This window comes from Syzygium oleosum, unplaced genomic scaffold (assembly GCF_021117445.2).
Source record: "Syzygium oleosum isolate NSW1041296 unplaced genomic scaffold, Sole_v2.1 Sole_v2.05, whole genome shotgun sequence".
NCBI lineage: Eukaryota > Viridiplantae > Streptophyta > Magnoliopsida > Myrtales > Myrtaceae > Syzygium > Syzygium oleosum.
Window position 1 is genome coordinate 6,895,801 of NW_026607489.1, and position 24,039 is coordinate 6,919,839.

Genomic DNA, 24,039 nt, shown 5'->3' on the forward strand with positions numbered 1-24,039 from the left:
CTCGGAACGGATTGGCCAAAAGTACACGATTAAAGGGTACTAGAAATTTAGAGGCGATAAACAGCCACAATCAGAATGAGAAACTATAAATCATGTGAAAAGAAATGTTACAGAAGAGCTACAGCCATCATCATAGTCCGGAATGTTGTCAAAAACTTCACTAAGAGTCTCATTAACATCAACAGAACCAACATGGAGATATAGATGAATACATACGATTGCCTACCAAGCGAACAATGACTGACACCTACAGATTTGCCTTGTCTAAATGTGGCAATGACAAATCCAGGATCATCCCTGGCATGCCAAGACATGGGTGGAACAGTTACTTCACGAGTTCCATCCTGGTGTCGGTAATCACAAAAATCAAGACTGTGCCCACTAAAAACAATCCTGCAGTGACATGGAGGCATATAGTTGAGCTACAAATAGAGATGAATACAGCCATAATAATTACATGATAATAATAATAGATCTTACTAAAAGGGGCTAATTTTAAGAAAGCGAGATAATTCTGCTTTAGACTAATCAGATTGGCATTACAGATGTCACCCAGCCAAGGATTTTAATATGCCTTCCCAGGATTTACCTCACTTCTGAACTTCTATATTCCATAACAACCATATTCTAAGAAATATGTTCTCCAACTGTGACTATGTTTATCATCAAGTAATTAACATCATCCCTTTCTAAATGAAGAGTTTTGTATAACTAAAGTCTACTCCCTAATTGTGGGTAGATCTTGCTAAATGTCACTATACCTTGGGGTCACTTAAACTTTTTTCAATAGCATCATCAAACTTTGAATTGGTGTTACCCAAAGTCACATTGTCATGAACTTGGAAATTACTTTCTAGTTATGAACTTTTCAACCTATTTTTTGACCAAAAGCTAACATGTCTTTCTCCATGACATTTTTGCAATTGTGTAATACTGACATGGTGTCCACATGGCACCAATAATAGCATTAAGGTAAAAAGAAAGCAGGGAAAAAGGGTTAGAGTTCCAGAGGGCCACACAACTTTTGCTAACAGTGGTAGAGGCCCAGAGGGTACTTTGGTGGACAGAGGATTGTCACCGTCTACCACAGTTAGCAAAAGGGCATGACTCTGCTGCAGCAAGTGAAGGGTGACCTATGTCCTTTACGCACATTGTGACCCTCTGCAACAATGCTCTCTCTCTCTCTCCCTCTCTCTCTCTCTCTCTCTCTCTCTCTCTCTCACGTGAAATCAATTGGAAATCAGGGTAGAAACGACTGAAACTTTATAAAAGCCCAGAGCCTCGATGAACTGAGAATACTGTAAAGATTATGGCAAATAAGAAGCACAAAGAATTTTCTCTACCTTGGTCTAAGAGCTCGGAAGATGTATTCTGTTGCATTTGGAGGGATAGTGTGAGATAACTCATAGGGCCCAGTCCCATCAAGCCTCCTGACCAAAAGGAATGTCGACAAAGGGACTAAGAAATGGAACTTCCAGTAATTCAACCATAGTTATCCAAACAAGATAATAAAAGTAGAATGGTCAATCAGAATCCTAAGCATCTAGTCCATATAGTGAGCATAAACCAAGCCACTAGCATCCAAACAAGGGAAACCTGCAACACAATTATTTTCAGCTCGTCGCGCATCGCATTAGCTTATTATAACTTTTACACTTCAAGGGGTACTTCTCTTCCAAACTGTAGCGCATTTAAGCAAAGACAAATACTGTTATATTTGTTATTTTAACGGATCCTACTATCATCCTATGTTTCATTTGCAGCTTATCCTAAACATACTGTATAGCCCTGTAAGTTAATCTCCAGGAAATTACTGCACCACATCTCAAAATACTGGCCCAGAGCTTCTTTTCTATGTTTGCTTTCATTTCTTAGCAATTTGGCACATTCATGTCTTAAAAAGATTTGGGGTGTTTAACGTACAGAGAAGTTCCACATTTAACGTTATGGCAACTGTTAAATGGCTATCCGTTGCTCTACTCTCAAAAAACTAAAGTAAAAAATTTGCATCTTTTTTAGAGCAACAAAAGACAATACTTCTCAATATTATGTTCGAAAACTTGTCCGCAGCAGTACAGGATACATTTATGAGGGATAACTCCATAGGTATACTAGTTATATCACACACATGACTGAACATGTGAGAAGAAGAAGAGTCGCTTTTATAGAAATGTTAAATGAAAACTAACAACTACAATGCAATGGACATTGACTTCTTACAGCTATGATGATTAAGTAGAAATAGCAGAATTAAGTGTACCTCTGCCGCAGTACATTGACATCCACCAATGAGTTGCTATAAGCTTTCCGATGACAATGTTGCCCATCATTCCTGCTCCTTCCTGTTGGGTGTAATGGGAAGTGAAGCAAGAGAACAGGACCAGAGCCAGATGCCATAGAATTCTCTCTCCATGCAAAGTTTGGAGACATTTCCTTATCTAAACCTAAGTCATTGGTCATTTCTGTTCTTGACCCTTCCATTTCGGTCCTGAAATCTGAGCTTTCCCTCTCTATCATTTCTTCCACGCCAAATCGTAGGCCATTGTTGCCACAAAGCAATGCAACACTGTTAAGAGAGACGAAGGTAATATTCTCCATCTCAAAGGCACCACAACCAGCTGAATCTAATCCAGGGAGATGACTGGATATCCAGTCGACCAACTGAGAATCTAGTCCCGTGCATTCTCCAATATCCCTGTCACCCAAAATGACATGGAAAGGGAGGGTAATAAGGGATCCTATCAATCTATGAAATTGATGAAGTACAGGGACCCATTTGCGTCTCGTCAGCTCTGAACCTCTGGCAGAAAAATCGCCCAAGACCACCAGCATATCAGGCTTGAGAGTTTGAAATGATTTCTGTTTACATATTACAAAGCGAAAAGAAGATATAGAGTAGGAAGCAGAAAGAAATGTATAATAACAAGTTTATTAACTATTCAGTGGTCCATTACCCTATAACTGAGATTGACCATAAGCACTTATATTGACTTTCTCCTTGATTACTTCAGTATTCAAGTGCTATAATTAAAAGCTCAAAGATTTAGCAAGTCTCATTCCTCGGCTCTCTAAGAAATCTGATCATTTAAAAAAAAAAAATTGACATATTTACAGCAGAACGGAACCGGTGCTTTCATTCCGTCACCTATTTCGGGCCAACTATCAGCAAATGTGCCCAGTCATTCCACTAGTACACGAAATCCATGCACAAGAAAACATTAATGTAAGAATGCCTAATGCTCAATGAAGTCATGTTTAACCCGAGATGCAATCAAGAACAGATTATGTGGAAATCACAAAGTACCCCATGTGCAGATGCCGAAGCCGCTGCGAAAAGGTAATAGTCTTTTGCACAAAAAAAGAAAAAAAAACTAAGCAGCAGCAGCAGCAGCAGCAGGAGGCTAACAAATTGTATCAACTAGAGTAGTAACATAGCCCAAAAAGCTAACATTTTTCTGCTTCTTTCCCAGTGAAAGTTCTTTGTCCACATCGAGGGAAGATATCATCTACCAGCATTATTCACCCACGACTCCTACCCACAATCCCAATCAAAGACGACCGCAATTAAAGCGAACCAAACCCAAAAGACAAGACACAGTCCAACAACATACCTTGAAGAACTTGTTGAGGTAATAGTCTCTGAAGTAGGTGTCCACCAAACCGTGGTCGGACCCCACCAAGAGCAGGTCGGAGACGATCATCGCCTTCAGATCGCCGCGCCCCTCCGCAGCGCCGGCGTCGCGCTCGCCGCGGTCCGCGCGCGGGACGAACCTGCACGACGGGGTGGAGATCCACTCGTCGAGGAAGAAGAGGGAAGAGACCAGCAGCAGGGGGAGTGCCGACCGCCACGAGACCGGCATGATTCCGAGGGGGACCGAGTTCGAGTACGAGGAAACCGGAATCTAGGGTTTCGAGGATTCGGAGGATCCGCCATGTTTGCTGCGGTGGCCTTTCATCTGCTTCGATCACGTTAACAACGTTGGACTGTGCGTCTCGTTGCGGCTGAAAACGGTCGATGTCAACGAGGAAAAGGAGACTTCCAATTTCAGCTCCTTAACTTTTTGAATCGTCCAATCGAAATCTTGGATTCTGTATAATATTCCAATCAAATCCCTCCGGCTCTAAATTCCGATTGATTAGACCGCCCTTTATTCGTTGTGTCGAAAAAAATCTTGACATGACAAAACTTTTTGCTAACATGATTATCAGCTGATGCACGACATTAAAAAGCCACGGTCGCGTATTGAGCGATGAGATTATAAGACGGGCTCGAGCTTTCCACCTCGAAATTCTTCTCGGCTTTATGCCGATTCGAGGAGGCCACCACTCATCACCAAATGGTCATCTTATGGAGTGAGATCACATTTGTATCGTATGAGAGGCTTGGCCCATTGGCCAAAATCATTGAAGCAGCCAATAAAAATATAATTTTCACGCGGTACAATGATGTGAGCAAGAAGATTAAACGAACAAAGTAAATAACGTGCACAAAGGCGAAAGAGACTAGGGATATAAAAGCTTGCGTTAATGTATTTACAGTGGTTCAGTTCCCGGTTACTCTATTTCTTAAATCCGCTCGAGAGTTTCTTCAAATTCACTAGCACAATCCAAATATTACAAAAGGCCGATTGATCATGGAGGCCAACTCTCCGATACAAACTCAAGCCATCTTGACTGTACATCGTACACTCCTCACATAAATTAATATATGTCGAAATGGGTTAAGTAGATTATATTGGGTCATCACAAGTAGATTTTTGAGTTGTTTCACTAGTGTGACCCGGTATCCCATGGCCGCCATCTTGAATGATCAAATCTCAGGCTTATGAACAAATATATATTACCCTCAAATTTGGAAGAGTTTTGTGTAATATCCCAGAAATTTAACTCACAATCACCGTGCATTTACATTTTAGGGTTAATTGCACTAAGAACCCCAAACTAATAAGCATGTACCATATTTATCCCAAACTAATAATAGTATACTCGTGTCACATGTATCTCACACTGGTGTACTAGTTCCTCATTTACCCAAAATAATTTTTATGTCACAAAAAATCATAAACTTGTACACCCGTGCCACATTTTCGCCAAACTGATATACCTATGTCACATTACCCCTAAAAATACAAAATTTATCACAATTTGGGGCAAATGTAGCTCAAGTATATCAATTTGGGGTAAATATGGCACATGTGTATCAATTTGAGATTTTTTTTTTACACAAGAATTAATATAGGAATAAATATGGTATGAATATATCAGTTTGGGATTTTTCTTATGGTATTAACCTTGTGTCAATGTGCTGTCCATAAAAGTATACCTTTAAATATCTTGGGATAAGTGCACCAAAAGTCTTAAAACTTGTTAGGAAAGTGTAATTGAATCCTAAAACTTACAAAAAGTGCAATCAAGTCTTAAAACTTGTCAAACTAGTATAATCAAGTCATTCTGTTAACTCCGTCTAACTTGACTAATGAAAAATGCTGACGTGACTTTTTTATTATTTTCTCTATCCTATATGACGATGACATGGCTAAAACAACATCGTTCTAATCCAAATCCGATTTATTATACAAAATTTATTTAAATTAAATTAAAAAGTAAGCTAAAAGAGCATCCTCGTCACCTAGTTTCCAACTGTTTTTTTTTCTAATTTTTTTTATAAAAAATTTAGCATACTTTTAATTTAATTTAAATAAAATTTATATTAAAAATCAAATTTAGAGCCTTATCTTTTGTATTTTAGCCATATCATCGCTATGTAAGAGAGAAAATATTAAATAAAACTCATGTAAATCAACGGAAGGACTTGATTGCACCAATTTAATTATATTTAAGATATGATTATACTTTTTGCAAGTTTTAAAATTTAATTGCACTTTCATAATAAATTTTAAGACTCTTGGTACATCCTTTTTTAGCAGTACGCTTAGGGCCTGTTTGGTAACATTTCTGTTTCTCTATTTTTCTGTTATTTTATTCCCCGGAATGGAAAAAGAATAGAAATCCGTTTAGTAACGTCAGTTAGTTTTTTTATTCCCCGGAACAGAAAAGTGGTCAAATAATAGATTTGGAATAGAAATAAGAAGTAAAAAAAAATCTACTTTTTTGTTTCTAGAACAAAAAAAGAAACAATAAAGATTAAATATCACCTCTCTCTCATCAAAAAAATATTCTCATACTAAACCTAAAATCCCAAATCCTAAACTTAAAACCCTAAACCTTAACCCTCAAACCCTAAACCCCAAAATCCTAAACCTCAACCATCAAACCCTAAACCCCAAAATCTTAAACCTCAATACCCAAATCCTAAAACCCATAATACTAAAATGAAAAACCTGAAACCCTAAATTCTAAAACCCCAAACCTCGAAACCCAAATCCCTAAAACCCAAACCCAAACCCTAAACCTTCTAAACCCAAACCCAAAACCCGAAACACTAAACCCTAAACCCCAAAACTCCAAACCTGAAACCCTAAAACCTAAACTCTAAACCCCAAAACTCCAAACCCGAAACCCTAAAACCTAAACCCCAAAATCGTAATTCAAAACCCTAAATCCTAAAACGTTAAACCGCAAGATCCCGAGCCCTAAACCATAAACCCCAAACCCTATACCTTAAATCCCAAACCCGAATCCCTAAACCACTAAACCTCAAACCCTAAACCTCAAACCCTAAACCCAAACCCTAAATCCCCAAACCCGAAACTCGAAATGCTAAACCTAAAACCTAAAACCCGAAACTCTAAAACCTAAACCCCAAACCCTAAATCATAAATCCAAAACCCAGAACCCCAAACCCTAAATCTCAAAATCGAAATCCTAAAACCCTAACCCCAAATCCTAAAATCCTACACCTTAAACTGCAATTTCCTCGACTATCACTCAATATTTGATTTGTTTATAAGGAATAATTTTCTTTATGATTGTATTAAGGTCATCCAATTCGATATCATAATATATTATTATTCTATTTCTAGTCCAATTTTATCCAAACATGAATTGTTAAGTCCCATAAACTGCAATTTTCTCGATTGCTTTGTCTATAAGGAGTAATTTTCTTTATGATTATATTAAGGTCATCCAATTTTATATTATAATATATGCTTATTCTATTTCTAGTCCAATTTTATCCAAACACGAATTATTAAGTCTTCACCGATAATTTTATAATTAAATGAAAAAATTAGGAGTAGAAATTTTTAGTGTCTTACCAAATGCATTTATGTTCTTTTTCTATTTCAAGAATAAAAATTTAGTATAATTACTAAATGCGTTTTTTTGTTCATAAACTCGTTTAAAAAATAAAAATAAAAAAAATTATTTCTAAACAGAAACGTGACTAAATAAATCCTTAGCCCTTTTACATTTTCCTCCTTTGGAGATTGAAACATGTGGGTTGCTCGATTTTCGAGAAATTATTAAAAGGTTGGGGGCGATTGGTGGGTGTGGGGGTAGGGTAGGGTAGGTTTCCAATGAGATCTGCCTTTGCGCTATCCAACAAAAGCGGGTTTAAGGGTAGTTAAAAATTAAAAGCTAAAGGCTAAAGCTTTTACCTTTCCAAATGGGCGAAAAGCGCTCCTCTCGTCTCCTTATCCCAAAAGCAAGGGGACAGAATAGGAACCAAAACTTCGGCAATGAATCGTGCCCTGCACTTCATAAAAGATTTCCTTTGCTTCACGAAAAATAAGTAATTTTGAAAAATATTTTTTTTAAGATCGGTCGCTTGCATTGCTTGCGTAAACGAATGAAGGTACCAAAAGAAATTTCCGCGACGAAAATATTTGGAAATGGATTGCGTCGCCGGCTGTGAAATCTGTAATAATAATTCAGAGGAAAGAAAATGTTGGGCAAGATGTGTTTTCTTTTGACGTTTCCATGTGGACAAAGAGGAAACGCACGAGCCGATTCCTTAGATCTCAATGCTTACCCTCTCGCGCCGTGCCGCACGAGAGAGATCCGCGTAATATTCCGTCGCGAAGCGAACCAAGAAGCAGCCACCACCACCCCCCCACGACCCCCTCCTTCTCCTTCCTCCGCCTCTATCTGTACGGACTCTCTGACGTCGAAGGTTGACCCTGTCTCTCTCCCTCCGTTGCTTCTCGGTCGTCAGCAGCAGCAGCAGCTTCTGTTCTTGTGTGGATCTCCTGAAGCGTCGGTGTCACCCTTTCTCTCTCTGGAACACTTGTGGGTCGCGTTTCTTGGTTCGTTCCAGGTTGGTGAACCTCGTTTTGGGCAATCCCCATCTCGTTTTGCTCATCATTTTACACCGTGGAGTACCGTTTTTCGTTTGTTCTTTTTTTGAATTTCCGGTGGATATATCTGGGGGAGATCTGATCCGGAATTTTTCGGTTCAGTCGGTGTTATTATCGTCTTCTTTGGGATAACAAGATCCCGAGGAAGTTGGGAGCTGAAAATTCGCCGGTCGTTCGACCGTTATTTTCGGTTGTGGATGGTCCAAATCCAATTGGGTCCTGCGAGTTCCTGTCGAGAGAGATAACTGGGTCTCTGTCACATTGAATTTTCCTGTGCTGTATATAATGCTGATTGGTCCAATCATGTCGAAAGTAATTTGAGCTTGTTGATGTGCACGGAGACGAAGTACACTCGCATTTTGCTTTCCAGGAAAAAAGAAGAAGATAACGAATTGGTGTTTCAGTGGAAATGCCATCCACATCCAACTTTTGCGGAACAAAGAATTTTCGGGATTTGCTCTTGCGTGATTGGTGAAAAAAAAAATTAACTTTCATTAGGAATCACTTAATGGCTGCGGTTCACGTTTCAATGTTCTATTTTCTTGATTTGTAGAGACATTGCTTCATTGAATAGTGGGTGTTATATTACTGACCTGTAAGGTTTGGACCATGTAATTCCAGAGATGGCCTCCTCTTCTCTTCTCTTCTCTCGAACTTATCCTAGCCAGATTGACTTACTTTTTGCCCCTGAAAAAACTGATTATCTAGAGAGTTCCCGTGACGAAAGTAGAAGTCAGCTTGTGTAACAGTAAGGTTGCTCCACTATAACCTGAGGTCATGAGTCCGAACCCAGGAAAAAACCTTCTGGCAATGTTAGGCTAAGTTTAAGTGTAATCCTCTCCTCAAACCTGAAACATGGAAGCTGCACTACAATTTCCTACTTTGTGACTTCGTAAACTATTTTTTTTTTTGGTCGAAGACTTTGTAACCTCATTAGCTGTCCACACCTTGTTTTGTTGAAAAGCTTGAGTGACTTGATCAAGAACAGTAGAAGTAATGTGACTAAAAGGAAATAAGGCTAGAGTTGCATGATTGCAACAGTAATTTACCTGTCAAGGTTGTCTTGTTCGCAGTTTTCATGATAGTAGACATATATGTAGTCTACAAGCCTGATGAGCTTAGTTTTAATCTACATCAGCCTTTTGAAGTACTACATTCCAAGAAGCGAGTTAGTTTGGGTTGATTTATTTGTACATCTATAAGGCAATGTGGGGACATTACAGATTGACAGTTGCTAACGTTTCACATAATATGTGTGAGAATTGGGAAGAAGAGAAAATCAAGGAAATAAGCTGAAGGTTTTGTTAGTTGCCATATTCTCTTGTTAGTTAACAGTTTTGTGCAAATGATCTGGTGAATATCTTTCCTAGGATTTTGGACAAGCTGTTGTTTACATTCTCAAATTTCCATCTCCTCCCTATCCCCCAGACACTCAATCTAGCATACTAGGATTACGCATTCTTTCTCAGTTTTTTGGATAATTAACACTAATTTGGGATCAGAATTTCTTGAAAGTTCCTTCAATTATGTATTTTTAACTTGAGTTTTGAACAGGGTTGTACTACCTCAGTTTGTTGATTCTTAAAGTAGACATTATCACTTAATTTTCATTTTAGCAATACTAATAACGTGCAAATGCCAACAGCAAAAGTAGAGACAATTCCTTTGGTTGTGAAGGGCCAACAGCTGAATCTAGTAGCGACTTCTTTGAAGCAATGAGCTCTGAGTCTAAGAAATCCTCTTCAAATGGGAATGAGAAACTTTTAACATCGGAAGAAGAGCAGGCAAAGGTATATAGAATATAGTGCCTGAGTTGGACTGTACCTTTCTACTCCCCCTTTCTCCAATTTCGACCGATGGGTATGCAAATATCCTGTCATGGGTCCAAACTTTTCTCCTTACAATGCTTCTTGTTTTATAGATTAATGAGGTGAGGAGATTGATTGGGACAACAGCATTGCCGGAGAAGTTATCAATTTATTGTTCGGACGCATCACTTGCTAGACATTTAAGGGCTCGGAATTGGAGTGTGAAGAAAGCAACTAAGATGCTCAAAGATACCTTGAAGTGGAGATCAGAATATAAGCCTGAAGAAATTCGCTGGGTATGTTGTATCGCATTGAGTTTCCAGTTTATCCTCCAAATTATGTTTTTCAATGCCACTTTTCTGATAGGAGGTAGTTCTTAATTGCTCTTTGGTTTTTCAAACTTCTTGTGGATTCAATCGTGACCAATTATTATAAGACTGGCAGGCATAGCCAATCAGGCCTGTACTGTTGCTTTTGTTTAAGTTTAATTAGGAATAGAATATTATCTTGACCTAACTGCGTAATGTGAGTGTGTTCTTCTTATTTTGTTTCGCTTAACTGAGTAATAATTGAACATTCTCTGCTGAGCCAGTTGAGTAGAATTTGTGAATCTATATATTTCCAAGCCTTTTTGACGCAGTTCAATGTATTGAGCAGGAAGACATTGCTCATGAAGCCGAGACTGGGAAAATCTACAGATCAAATTATATAGATAAACATGGCAGGACAGTTCTGGTCATGAGGCCTAGTCGCCAGGTTCCATCATTCTTCTTCCTTTCAGGGTTGGAGTGACGTTTAAATTGATTTTTCACCTAGAAGTGGAAATCGTGCAGGAGATGTTAGGTCATGAACAAATCAATTTCTTTATGCAAGTAAATGGATTTTTGACCAGTTATCATGTGATGTATGTTGGGAAATTCCCATTATGAGGAAAGATTATTTCATAATTCATATGTTGGAATAGTTGATCTTTTCAATGAAACTGCACACTGTATGAAAAAGATAACTCCCTTGCTAATACTTGTGTGGCTTAAGGTAGAGTGAACTTGAATTGTACGCACAGTCTAACGAGAAGGCAACCTAGTTTATTGGAATACAATGCCATGCACTGCCTTAAAATTGTTTTCTTTTACTTGGTTTTAAATGCAGAACTCGAAGACAACAAAAGGACAAATTAAATACTTGGTTTATTGCATGGAAAATGCTATTTTGAATCTGCCATCCGACCAAGAGCAGATGGTCTGGCTGATAGATTTCCAGGGTTTCAATTTGTCACATATATCAGTGAAGGTGACAAAGGAGACGGCCCATGTATTACAGGATCAGTACCCGGAACGTCTTGGTGTTGCCATTCTTTATAACCCTCCTAAATTCTTCGAACCATTCTTTTCGGTATGACTATATCTCTCTCCATCCTCTCCCTTATGTCTTCTGCTATAATACTTTCACCTCAACACTTTTGCACGTACCGTTAGTACTATCATATACGTACCCTTTTTGAAAAAGCAGATTAAATGGATTAGAACTCCCTGCATGAACAGCATTTGTCACACTTGTTACTTTTTCATTTACATGAACTAAGCTAATAGGAAATTGTGATTGTTGACTAGTCTGACATGTAATATATTATGCTGGATACGGTCATTCTTAATAAGTCGGAAGCTGTAACACTATATTGTATTACCGCAGGTGGTAAAACCCTTCCTCGAGCCCAAAACTTACAATAAGGTAAAGTTTGTCTACTCGGATGACCTCAACTCGAAGAAAATAATGGAGGATCTATTTGATATGGATCAGCTTGAATCCGCATTTGGTGGCAATGATGCTACTGTTTTTGACATTGGTAAGTATGCCGAGAGGATGAGAGAAGATGACAAGAGAATGCCGTCCGCTTGGACAAGAGGGAACAGTCCGTCAGAAACCCAAGCAGCAGTGGTAACTGTTTCCGCTTCTTTAGATTCCATTGCTTTATCAGATTCTGATCCCTCAGACAACGAGAAGGCAGAAGATATGATGGGTGGAGTGGAGTCAGAGATAGCGTCCCCCATTGATGCTGTGGCATCAACAAATATAGGCGATAACCGCGCTGCAAGCGTGCATTCTTAAAAGAAAACGAGTGCAAGCTTTGATGTCATTCTAACCTTGACATGTAAGTGCGGATTTTGCACTCTGACCATTCTGGGATTCTAGTTAGGGCTTGAACTGATCTTCTGTCAATTATTTAGAATGAAGTTGCCTTGTTGCATCAAGTGACTTTCTAATATGGTGTTTCAGGTCATGTTCTCTGGTGCTTTTAATAACTTCTTGTTATTCTAGCGGCTATACATTTTATTATAGTTTGTCGCTGAAGATCCATTAAAAGGGTTCAAGAATCTGGTTCCTCAAAAGGAGACTTCTCTTCCTTTTGGTGTAGACCATTTTCTTTGTTGTGCAACACATCCCAAGTAGTTTACATTTTTCAAATCTGAGCTGTTGTCGATATTGTTGTAGGCCAATGTTGCCGTGTTATTGAAATAACTATGGGTACCTGCAAAATTTTTCTGAGTATTCTCTCTGTTGATGAATTCATTGCCATCTGCGCTGGTCTACCCAGCATTATTGATGGCTCGACTGGAGTAGTCTCATTGTTTTTTTTTTTTTTTTGATGACTCAGGGAACCCCTGCACGGCCGACAGCCGGGAGGTAAACCCTGGGGGCGACACGTGCTAGCCACCACACACGTGCACCGGTTACGTCACCCTGCGACACCCGGGATTCGAACACTCAACCTTTTGCGAGAGGAAGAGTGCGCGCTCCAGCAGCGCCACCCAGGAGTAGTCTCATTGTTGGTCTTCACGCTGTGGATATTTGTTCAAAACATGTGTGCATACGTATATTTCCATATGATAATATTATATATGGATGTACGAAGAACATCCTGAGAGTTAAAAGCAATTTAAATTTGCCACAAGCATTAAACCGCCAGTTTTTCTGCGCCGTGTTACCACGTGCAGGATTTATTAGGATAATCACGTCTTGTTAAAGCACTCCAATGTCGGTCATTGGAACATCACCTGCCTTTCGCTCTATCCCTATTTTATATCTGTGTTCAGCACCCTTTCTTGCTATCCTAATCTTCATCCTTCTTCATCCATGACATATGCATATATCCGATGCAGCTGTATCCAGTGGTTGGGCGGTTTTCTCTTTGAAATGGAATTGCTATAATTGGTGGTAAGGTTGTCGCCCTTTGACATGATGAACGTGCTCTTAAGACATGACTTTCTTCGGACCGCACGAGATGTTTTATTTGTAAGATCATTTCACGTGTCAAGCACATCCTCGGACGTGGCATTCAGGAACGAAAACTTGCCACGTCCATCCGTTTTAATGTGTAAGGTGGACACAAGCCAAATGGAACATCCAAAGTGCAGAGTCTCTTCTTGTCCCCTTTTTCCTTCCAATAGATATTGCACAAGAAGTTATGTCATCACTACACCAAACAATTCAACTATTACAATCCTGCAGACATTACAAAATATTTTGGTAAGACCTAACCAAAGAAAAATGGGAATCGCATTCTGAGATAGATAAAGAGGTATATGTAACTTTTCTACTCTTCAAACTTCAATAATATGCTACGGCAAGCCAATACTGTCCTCGTCATTATGATGCAACTCGAATGCAGCCTCTGCATATAACCAGAACAGACAGAAAGGAGTGTTCAGAGCCATGTACTAGCAAGTTAAGAAGCCAAAAGCAAGGAAGAAAATCTAAGAGGAATACCTTCTAACTGCCTGCATGCTAATGTGACATCTCATCCAATTTCTGCCTGTACTGAGCCAATCTCTGTAGCAAAATTCATGACAAAGTACTAGAGTTACTGCTCTACCTCATTCTAATAGGCTGGCGACAAAGCTTTTCCACATTTAAACATATTTTTGCAAGAACAGTTGGACATCAAGACACTAGAACAACGTATGATGGTAATAAGCAGGTTCAAAATTTTAGGGAGGGTGAAGCAGTATTTTGATCTTTTGCAACACTAGCCAGTCCCCGGTATTCAAATTATCACCAAGGCTGGGCTTCTTGTAGTTAATGAAGAATGAAGATGAATAAGAACAAGGTTGGTGCATTTGCCCTCCTGACCATACCAGAGACGAGGCCTAATGAGCAAAGCAAGTAGAAACGCGTAAGCTCTACAATACAGCTATTGGATCAGAAAAGAAAATTGCATCGACAACAGAAACTGCTCCAAAACTATTTTAAGTCTTTTTTAAAAATATATATGTTCCTTGTGAATGATTGTTGGGAAAGCAATTCTTAGCAGTATCCATTTTCATCTCTTGTCTACGAGGTAAACTTGTCTGTGAAACAACTAGCGATTTTTTCAAATGTTTACGCCTAATTATTTTGAGAAGTTCAGCACCAGATTCAGCAAAGACCAATAATCACAAGATGTAGTCACCATTTAACTAAGAAACTCATTTTCAAAGAATTGGTTTGTAAAGCAACTTTTTTCCATGGCACATTCTCCAACCGCAATATTACTGTACTGAAGCACATCAAAGGGCCTGGGAGGCGAGTTCTTCAGAGCAGTTCTCAAAGACAATCTTACATATCCAACTGGCCTCTTTCATGACCTCTCAAATATTACTTTCCCCAACTCTGTCTTGTTTAAACTGTACGATTTCCATATTGTAAATGTTATAATTTTTAAAAGTGGCTGACACGAGCAGGATGAAAACCACTTGTTCATCTGAAATTTTCTTCCAAAATCTACAGACCAGACTATTATCTCTTGCTTAAGCACAATGTAAGGCAGGAAACGGGGAAAAAGTCAACCAATACCAAGATTAAATAGTTTCATTCTGTCTATAGCTCTGGAAAATAAGCACAATCAGAATTATAGAGTGAGACTCTCAGCAGCAGCATACCCTAGTATAAGCATAGACACCAGCTTCAGTAGGTCCCACTGGACTACCTCTCCTTACAAATCTTCCCTCTTTGAAAATGTAAAGTAGTGGAATTCCAGTTGATAGCTCCAAACTTATAACCTGCTTAGAAAGAAAATTTTACTTCTGACGCAAATCAGTATGAATACAAAAGATTTGCAGGAGCAATTATATTCACCAAAAATAAAATGGCCCTTCACCTCTTGAGAAGTTAATTTGTCCAGATACATAATGATGGATCTCAGTGAATTTCCATGGGCTGCAATCATGACATTTTTTCCAATGAAAAGTTGAGGTTCAATCTGCAAGATCAAGTATCCACCATAACAGGATAATTAATGACATGGATAAGGCCTTGTAAGATTTGGAAGGTTGATTGTCAGACCAGTTATTCTGTCATTAGCGCCGCCGCCGCCACCCCCCCCCCCCCCAAAATAAAAAAGATCCAGGAAAGTCATTAAACACCTCATCGCAGAAATACGTGACAGCTCTTTGAGCGCACATTTCCAAGCTCTCCCCATTGGGTGGGGGAATGTCATAACTTCGCCGCCACTCATGAACTTGTTCCTTCCCATATCTCTCTGCTGTTTCGTGTTTATTAAGACCTTGCAACTCACCATACCTACAACATTTAGGGTTTCTGCACATAAGTGTTAAATGTAGATGCAAAAACAGAAGAAAGATCAGAGAGGGCAGAGATCTATACATTCTTTCATTCAATTGCCAAGCTGTTATAACTGGAATGGATTGCTTTTTGGTCTCTTCACTGAAAATATGACCCCATGTCCTCGCCCTCTCATTCTCATCATGCAATATGATTGGTACCTACATGCAAGCTATAAATAGATTAAAACAAAGAAGAAAATTCTCAACAGCACTAGAGTGAAACCCATTTTCTAGAACTACAACTTCAAACTTAACATAGTCTGAGTCTAAAATTGCAGAGGACCACAACTCGTGAATGTCGCTTCAGGGTTTCTCATTCATGGAAGACAATGCTCATGGAACTGAACTAAGATATCCTAAATTATGCTCCTAGCCTATCAAAATCCTAGCCGGATCTGCACGTATGAGACACCCAATAGCCTAAACTACTCGAGTATTTAATAATCATCCCAAAGAGTTAGACAGCTGACAGATGGAAAATGTATGATTATTTATTTATATTGATGAGTCTGCATGGCAAGAGAGGGCTAAGCATGTACCTTCTGTTGGCGGTGCTGAGTCATGGCAAGCATTGCAGTCATCTGTGCACGGATTAATGATGATGCATATATCATGTCAACAGGTATGTTGCTAATTCTTTTACCCGCTTGAATCGCCTCTTCCACACCCTTCTTGGTAAGTGGCACATCAACACAACCGGTAAATAGGTTCTTTTCATTCCATAGAGACTCCCCATGTCGAATTAGGATCAATGCTGCTTCATCTGATATGACAGAGAAGACAGAATCATAAGATTTCACTCTAAAAAGCTGTACAGTTTTGAAGTCATTAGAGGGCACATGACTTTGTTTAGAGTTAATTATGTTTTTGGAAAGAATAATACTAGAAACACCAAAACTGATTCATAATATTGGTTTAAAGAGCAGTGTGGCCGAATTCTATTGGGATCTTGAATTTGGCCCACTTGTTCTACAACTTTGTCACATCACTCTAGTAAATCATTTCTGTAGACCGGCCTTTGTATCTTTAGCATCTAAAATTACTTGTCTGACAGGTCTATGCATTTGAGATGAAGTGGGCTAGAAGATTTTTCTTAGCGTAATTAAGCTAAATAGAATATACTCGTGCAGTCTTTAGTTGTTCACTCAAAGAATTATCTGTAGGCAATGTGGTAGAGAGTGAATGTACATACTTGATTTCTTTAATGAGTCACTGAAGTCGTTCCTTGAAAGTGTAGAAATTGGATCAGAAACTGATGTCTGAGAAGCTAAAGCTATGACGGCACTGAGTTTCTTTCTGCTAGATTGGCAAAGACTTCTTTCCGACCTGCCAATCTCAACCTTGAAAACTTCTGAAGATAGTCTCACTGAGCTCCGCCTCAAATCCGGACAAATGCAGGGTCTGCTACTTACATAACAACGAGAAGAAGAAGAAGTTCCAAGAGATGGACTACAAACAGCAGCCATTCTGGAGTTGCAGGATGAACCGCATACCCATTAGAGCTTAGAAGACATTAAAACCAACACAAGTATCTCCTTAAGCATACATTTTCAAACATTAGTCAAGCACATGTAAAAGATCCCACTTGTAAGATCTAACAACAGGATGGATGTGCTTCATCAAAAGGAAATTAGGTAAACAAAAGATAAAATAGAGTCAACAAAGTCCTCGTCAACGTCCATCAAAGAAGACTGCCGAAATCATTCTGAATTTCAAGCATTTGTAGTAAATGCCTCATCGTCATATCAAAAGGAGCAGCCGCGGAAGCACCCAATGTATTCAAGAAACCCCGAAAAAGTAAAGTTAAAAACTTCAAGCCTGTATAAGTACAAACCAAGAAAACAAACTCACCACAGATCTTATACAGAATCAGAAGGGACCATTTTGAAGATTCTTATACAGAATACAATCAATGTCCGATCCCACTGAAAAATTTTCAACAGAATCAAACGGAACTCACCACAGATCTTTAAGGTATGATGACAAAACGAGGAGAGAGCGAGTCCTAAGATGAAGCGGCCGAATATGATTTCTTTCTACTTTCGTTTTTTATTCATTTTTCCTTATTGCACGCACAAGGGATCATTCGACGACATGCCCACTGACACAAACAACACGCAATCAACAATTCACCACCGCAACAAGAGAACGACCACCAAGTACAAAGATTTATAACCGTGCAAGAACCCAAAAGAAAGAAAGAGACGAGAACAGAAGAACAGTCACCTGGAAAAAGCGAGTTATGATGCAATCATGTGGGAGGGAAAATCGTCGCAGTTCTCGTCGTCGTCCGCGTCTCCTGAAAGCGAACAACTGACGGGGTGTGATGCATCAACCTCCTGACAAGGCTATACTCTCTCTGACTCTCTCTCTCTCTCTTCCCAGGTTGGTGGGACTTTAATATGGCGGACAAGAAATATATAACAGGTGCGAGCTGTTGCTATTTGACTCTTGGAAAATTTCTATTTTGTATTTTGGCCCCCTACGGGACAATTCAGTTTTCGTCCTCCAAATTACGTGATATTTGCAATTGGGTACTTTGGATCTCTGAATTTATGCAATTGGAGACCCCAACTTGCATGACAACGTGATAAGGTAACCGGGGGAGAGGGTCTTTCATTATCATAAGCCTAGCGAACATCGCTTCTCTTAGCCGATTCCAACCAACCCTATTGAGGCTGGCCGAAAGCATACTAGCCTTTTTTAATGTCCCAACAGCTAGGCAATCGAGAGCCCTCTTGTTTCCTTAGTTGTTTTTCCTTCCAAGAAGGAGGGATTATCTTATTAAGGTTTTACATTCCTTTAAATCTAAAGGAGAGATCTTAGGAGCCGGAACCTTTTTAGAATCTACTCAGATCCAATGAGCTGTTACTATTTGACTCTTGAAAATTTCTTTTTGTGTTTTGGCCCTATGGGACAATTCAATTTTAGTCCTCCAACTTACGTCATATTTGCAATTGGGTACTTTGGATCTCTCAATTCGTGCAATTGGAGACTCCCAACTTGCATGACAATGTGTAGCCATTTCTCGATTTGGTGACGCTCTCAATAGAAACGTTTAGGAAAATGAAATTAAATTTTTGTGGAGTAAAAAAAGATTTAATTCTTTTTGACAATAATTTAAGAAAGAATAAATCATTGAGAATTTTGTGTATTTGGGAAAATGAATTTAAGTGCTGGTGAAACAAGAACGATTTAACAACTGACACCCCACCTCGAAGCTGGATTCCCCCAAAGTAAGGATTTTTAAAGGCAAACTTCGACGGCTCGTTCTCTGAAGGTTCAACCACCGGCTATTTCGCCTGAGCCGTTCTAGATGCGTCGAGGGCGCTGGTTGAGGGCATGGCGAGCTTGGCTCCGGCGTCATCTGCTCTTCAATCAGAAGCCCTAGCTTTGCTCGCTTCTCTCTCTCTCTTCAAAGCCAAAAAGAACGATGTGGTTGTACCTGAATCCGACTGTTTAATTTTGGTTACTTCGGTTAATTGCTCAGATCAACCCCCGTTGGGAAATCAGTGCTCTTATCTTGAGGGCCAGTAAAATTATGGGCCGATTTAAGAACTTTCTCTCTGGTCCATTACTCAAGGGAGTCTAACCAAGTGGCTGATTGGATTTGTAAGGCTTATAGATTAAATAGTTTATCTCCCAATTGGATAGTCCATCTCCCAACCCCTTTGGGATTTGCTTTGTCTTGATGCCCCAAACATGGGCTTTTCTGTTTAAGCTTTTTCAATTCAATAAAGTTGTTTTCGACCAAAAAAAAAAAAAAAACAAGAACGATTTAACTTACAACAGAGGTTAATGATATTGCTCTTGAGTGATAAGAAAAAAAATGCACTCTTAATAGGTTAAATTGAAACGATTGCAACGGGATTCTTCATGTATGGAAGCTGATGAAAGATGCCATCCAACAGGGCAAATTGAAAAATGAATAAATTGTTCCGTTTCAATTGCAAAACTTATTGGGTTAATAGAAAATTTTCAAGAAAAAGAATGCATTAACTTTCACACGGCGCTAATTTCAATGCCAAATTTTTTTCAAGTGATCATTTGAGTGCTACTTACATAAACAAAAACAACCAGTTCAATGCCATCAGATTTAAGCTACCGAAATTCCTCATGCCAATATGGAGATAAACTGGTACTGTTTCACCTAATCGATACTGTTTATTAAAACATAAAATAGTCGGGTACTGTTTCACCTAACCCTATGAGTATGTTTTAGGTGTCCTACGAGTGTGTTTTATTTTATCTGGACCGTCGTCCAACAATGTACTCTCCAGCGCCTATATAAGGCCATGTAATCCTTCAGTTTGGAATAAGAGGGAAAGTTGTAAAATTTCAAACTTCTTACTTTCCATGCCTTTCTAAAAATCATTTTCTTCAAAGCCTGGCATGATCCTCTAAGAAATGCAGCTCGGCCAATTAAGCATAACATCATCCTGGTAACTCTAAGCGTCTTTATGCTCTTAATTAAATCTCCGGGTAGTTTTGCAGTTAAAAAGTAGTTCATGAAGGGCTTGAACAAGAGGTTGGCCCGTGCGGGATAGCAGACCTATTGCAAACTGACCTTGTTTTCTCTGATTCTCAGCATAGATCCCCTAATTGGTATTAGAGCCTAGTTTTATGTCTAGCTTGGTTCGTTCAATGCGCTTAACTGGTGATTGTTCAGTGTTGCGAAGATCCCCTCTCTTCATCATGGCTAATCTAGATACAACTCCAATCACTCTTACTGCTTCTCTCACTCCATCATCTTCTTCATCATCTTTAGCAGAGTTTTGTACTCCAAATGCTTCTAAGATAAACTATCTCTACGAAGTCTCTCTTAGTGATGAAACAAAGATTTCCGAAACGCAACTTCCTCTCATGAACCCATACTCAGCCTTTGCCAAACCCACTTCATCTTTTTCCCCCATCAGGTGTATAAGACATCTCATCCGTCATTCTCCGAAAGAGGTCAAAGAATATGTCCAGTCTTCCAAATTTGACCAACACCCCATTCCTGCCACTGAAAAGGAGTACTTTGTTACTCTTCAAATTCCTCATGAATTTCCAAAACAGTGGATCCAACAAGGGTATTCGCATATTCACTATGGAGCAGTCCGTCTTGCTCTCACCTTTCATGGGAGAAAAGGCTTGCTTGTTGTGGCAAGAATGTCTCTTTTGGATACTAGGTTCCTAGAATACTAACATGTTTGTATTGGCACTGTTCAAACTACCTTAAATGCTGAAACAGTCTTTGTAACCCTTTATTCAAATTTTAATATTACCCTTTCAGATCCCCAGCTACTTTCTTTCTTGAAAGTTCAACTTCAGCTTACTAAAGCACCTCAAACTACCGATTAAATTGCTGCAACTCTTCATTACCAAATGGTGTATAGAGTCCAAAATCATGCCCTAGATCTAAATTTCCAAAATGGAAGTGAAGATGCACTGTTCATATCCATGCAAAATGAACTGTACCGGTTAGGTGAAACAGTACCACCTTATCTCCATCCAGAGTTATAATCATAGTCCGAGCTATCTGAGCTGTTTGTGTTAGTGGTCTGCCCTAAGAATCAATCAAGGTTGATACTCTAATATTAGTTGTGGATTAGGTTGTGTCGGAAAACCGATCTTCACTATACTTAGGTAGTCATAATGTGTTGCTAGAGACCGCTTATGACTTGCGGGCCAAAAGAGTTTTGGGTACATTGCTAATGTTTAGTGAACCTACAGGGTCGCACACAATAGCGAACGGACTTAATATTGTCTATGCGCCTTGATCTACTTAAGAAGTAGATTTTAATTTATTCTCCTATTTAAATTATCTATGCGGTCGTACGCGTTATGAGATAACGATTAAACGTACGATTGAAGGTGGACGGTTTGGCGGGCCCAAATAGCCCGGCCCACTTCTTTTAATTCCGCTAGATAATGAGGCTGTATAAATAGATAGAGAATCGTTCTCTGTCTAGGGTTTTTCGATAGAGTATCGAAAAGCAAAAGGCGTTCAAGAAAAAGGAACTTCAAGATCTTTCGCTAGCACGTGGATCGTTGGAGAATTTCGTTCGTGTGTGTGGATACCGGTAGAGGCGCGACACTTGGGGCGCTCATCCAGACACAATCAGTTGCTGATTTATCTTCGATCTGTAAAAGGTACGTACCGAAATTCCTTTTTGATTTCAATATACACATGGATCCTGTCTAGGGTTCTATATTCTGCTGCGTTGTTTTTCGTTGATGAACCCTACAGTTTGCACATTCATGTTCTGCTATTTGTCTCTGTTCCAGAATTTGTTTAAAATTGTCTTCAGTAATGACTGGCATTTGGTTCGAGGAAGAAGATTCATATGTAGAAAAGTCTGGAAGAAATAAGTTTTGACTGGTTCTTTCAGGCATGACTGGCTGGGGCCAATTTTTTATTTGAGCGTAATAGGAACTTGTACTGGTGTCAAGTCCAACGGATAAGGGCAATGGTCCATAGTCATAGGGATCTTGGGAGAGTGGTCCACCCCATGGGTCCTGAGATGCTTGTGCTAGATCTCCTGTGTCTGACATTTCTTGATCTTGTGATAATTCGAGCTGTACTTGTGCCTAATCGTATTCTATGAGTGCTTGTCTCGTTGCAAATGAAGATCCTTCGTGATCCCATGAAACAGGTGTGGTGTAATCCCATTCTCGTTGCAAATGAAGATCCTTCGTGATCCCATGAAACAGGTGTGGTGTAATCCCATGCTTTTTATGGGATATTACGATTTTCTTGGCATAGGATCCTCTGGAGTTCCCTGTAATTATATTCAATAGAGCCAATGCGACTAGGGAACGAATTATAGACACGTGCAACTTGAAGATGTGGCTGGGGCTTGTAGGTAGTAGTACCTACTGTTGCAAGAGTATCGGAGATTGTGCCATTGTTGTGCACAAAAGTCCATGGACAATGGAGGAGTACAACAGTGTGTGTTTCTGGATTATCTTGGACTTTTTTCAATTCTTCAAGAAAGAGCCGTTTCCAATAAACAGGAGAGTAAAACCATTTGAGCATAGTTAAAAGGTTTTTCTCGTGTTCATTTAGCGCAATGTGATCAGCCATAAGCAATTTGGTTAATTTGAGAAGAAATTTTCTGGTGGGAAACTAAATAGCTATTAAGTACTTATTGGTTAGGTACCATAATAACTATTTAAGTTTTTCAGGAAAATCATTTTCTTTTTAAATTAATGGGTGAATGAAAGGGTACCTCGAGTGTAATCCAGAAACAGATGACCAAATTCAAACAAAAGCAGATTCCTCATCCTCAATTACTCAGATGGGCTAAATGGTTTTCGAAATACTCATTCGAAATCAAATATATTACAGTAAAAAAAAATGTGCTTGCAGATTTCTCTCCAGACCAAAAGCATTGGCAGAAATCAACATGTATATTCTCAAGTATTCCTTCCCTCTTCAGCTAGAAAAGTACAAAATTGAAAGATTTCGAGAATGGCCAAGCTTGGAATGTCCTCAAGAAATAGTTGAGCAAATTCAAAAGGATAAGCTCACTGAAAATTTTGACAACCTCATGTGGCAATGTCACACTAACCTTTTCAGACTACATGGAGGCTCTATTCTTAACCCTTCTGGATTACACTTGAGGTACCCTTTCATTCACCCATTAATTTGGAAAGAAAATGATTTTCCTGAAAAACTTAAATAGTTATTATGGTACCTAACCAATAAGTACTTAATGGCTATTGAGTTTCCCACTAGAAAATTTCTTCTCAAATTAACCAGATTGCTTATGGCTGATCACGTTGAGCTAAATGAACACGAGAAAAACCTTTTAACTATGCTCAAATGGTTTTACCTTCCTGTTTATTGGAAACGGCTCTTTCTTGAATAATTGAAAAAAGTCCGAGATAATCCAGAAACACACACTGTTGTACTCCTCCATTGTCCATGGACTTTTGTGCACAACAATGTCACAATCTCCGATACTCTTGCAACAGTAGGTACTACTACCTACAAGCCCCAGTCACATCTTCAAGTTGCACGTGTCTATAATTCGTTCCTTAGTCGCATTGGCTCTGTTGAATATAATTACGGGGAACTCCAGAGGATCCTATGCCAAGAAAATCGTATTATCCCAGAAGAAGCATGGGATTACACCACACCTGTTTCATGGGATCACGAAGGATCTTCATCTGCAACGAGACAAGCACTCAGAGAATACGATCAGGCACAAGTACAGCTCGGATCATCACAAGATCAAGAAATGTCAGACACAGGAGATCCAGCACGAGCATCTCAGGACCATGGGGTGGACCATTCTCTCAAGATCCCTATGACTATGGGCCATTGTCCTTATCCGTTGGACTTGACACCAGTACAAGTTCCTATTACGCTCAAATAAAAAATTG

General features: G+C 39.2%; 3 protein-coding genes across 7 annotated transcripts; 1 reads left to right on the forward strand and 2 right to left on the reverse strand.

Annotated features, from left to right (window-relative positions):
- Positions 1–59: 59 nt before the first annotated feature.
- Positions 60–4,056, reverse strand: LOC115676522 (uncharacterized). Its single transcript, XM_030599476.2, has 4 exons — positions 3,612–4,056; positions 2,261–2,859; positions 1,344–1,430; positions 60–393 (listed from the first exon to the last, which is right to left on the reverse strand). Exons 1-4 carry the CDS (start codon positions 3,858–3,860, stop codon positions 108–110), a joined length of 1,221 nt encoding a protein of 406 aa, XP_030455336.1. The 5' UTR covers positions 3,861–4,056; the 3' UTR covers positions 60–107.
- A 3,862-nt stretch (positions 4,057–7,918) lies between these two features.
- LOC115676410 (uncharacterized) lies at positions 7,919–12,404 on the forward strand. Its single transcript, XM_030599317.2, has 6 exons — positions 7,919–8,218; positions 9,904–10,048; positions 10,180–10,362; positions 10,724–10,822; positions 11,216–11,458; positions 11,756–12,404. The coding sequence occupies exons 2-6, from the start codon at positions 9,974–9,976 to the stop codon at positions 12,170–12,172; spliced, it is 1,017 nt and encodes a 338-aa protein (XP_030455177.1). The 5' UTR covers positions 7,919–8,218; positions 9,904–9,973; the 3' UTR covers positions 12,173–12,404.
- A 529-nt stretch (positions 12,405–12,933) lies between these two features.
- LOC115676409 (2,3-bisphosphoglycerate-dependent phosphoglycerate mutase 1-like) lies at positions 12,934–19,105 on the reverse strand. Of its 5 annotated transcripts, none has more exons than XM_030599316.2 (10): positions 18,881–19,098; positions 17,893–18,061; positions 16,859–17,133; positions 16,206–16,429; positions 15,707–15,825; positions 15,466–15,622; positions 15,201–15,302; positions 14,983–15,102; positions 13,832–13,894; positions 12,934–13,502 (listed from the first exon to the last, which is right to left on the reverse strand). In XM_030599316.2, exons 3-9 carry the CDS (start codon positions 17,130–17,132, stop codon positions 13,850–13,852), a joined length of 1,041 nt encoding a protein of 346 aa, XP_030455176.1. In that variant the 5' UTR covers position 17,133; positions 17,893–18,061; positions 18,881–19,098; the 3' UTR covers positions 12,934–13,502; positions 13,832–13,849. The 5 variants fall into 5 exon arrangements, with proteins under 5 accessions (XP_030455176.1, XP_056167171.1, XP_056167170.1 ...); XM_056311196.1 differs by having other exon boundaries at positions 12,934–13,567; XM_056311195.1 differs by having other exon boundaries at positions 13,452–13,734.
- Between the last annotated feature and the right edge of the window lie 4,934 nt (positions 19,106–24,039).

What these genes read in the sequence shown, in the direction of transcription:
- LOC115676410 (XM_030599317.2), top strand. Translation starts at nt 9,974, where the DNA reads ATGAGCTCTGAGTCTAAGAAATCCTCTTCAAATGGGAATGAGAAACTT. An exon ending in AGCCTGAAGAAATTCGCTGG is followed by an intron (nt 10,363 to 10,723) that starts GTATGTTGTATC and finishes TGTATTGAGCAG; the next exon opens with GAAGACATTGCTCATGAAGC. An exon ending in TCTTCGAACCATTCTTTTCG is followed by an intron (nt 11,459 to 11,755) that starts GTATGACTATAT and finishes GTATTACCGCAG; the next exon opens with GTGGTAAAACCCTTCCTCGA.
- LOC115676409 (XM_056311194.1), bottom strand. Translation starts at nt 17,132, where the DNA reads ATGGCTGCTGTTTGTAGTCCATCTCTTGGAACTTCTTCTTCTTCTCGT. An exon ending in TCACGTATTTCTGCGATGAG is followed by an intron (nt 15,303 to 15,465) that starts GTGTTTAATGAC and finishes TTGATCTTGCAG; the next exon opens with ATTGAACCTCAACTTTTCAT. An exon ending in ACAAATTAACTTCTCAAGAG is followed by an intron (nt 15,103 to 15,200) that starts GTGAAGGGCCAT and finishes CTTTCTAAGCAG; the next exon opens with GTTATAAGTTTGGAGCTATC.
- LOC115676522 (XM_030599476.2), bottom strand. Translation starts at nt 3,860, where the DNA reads ATGCCGGTCTCGTGGCGGTCGGCACTCCCCCTGCTGCTGGTCTCTTCC. An exon ending in ACCTCAACAAGTTCTTCAAG is followed by an intron (nt 2,860 to 3,611) that starts GTATGTTGTTGG and finishes ATATGTAAACAG; the next exon opens with AAATCATTTCAAACTCTCAA. An exon ending in GTCAATGTACTGCGGCAGAG is followed by an intron (nt 1,431 to 2,260) that starts GTACACTTAATT and finishes CCTTTTGGTCAG; the next exon opens with GAGGCTTGATGGGACTGGGC.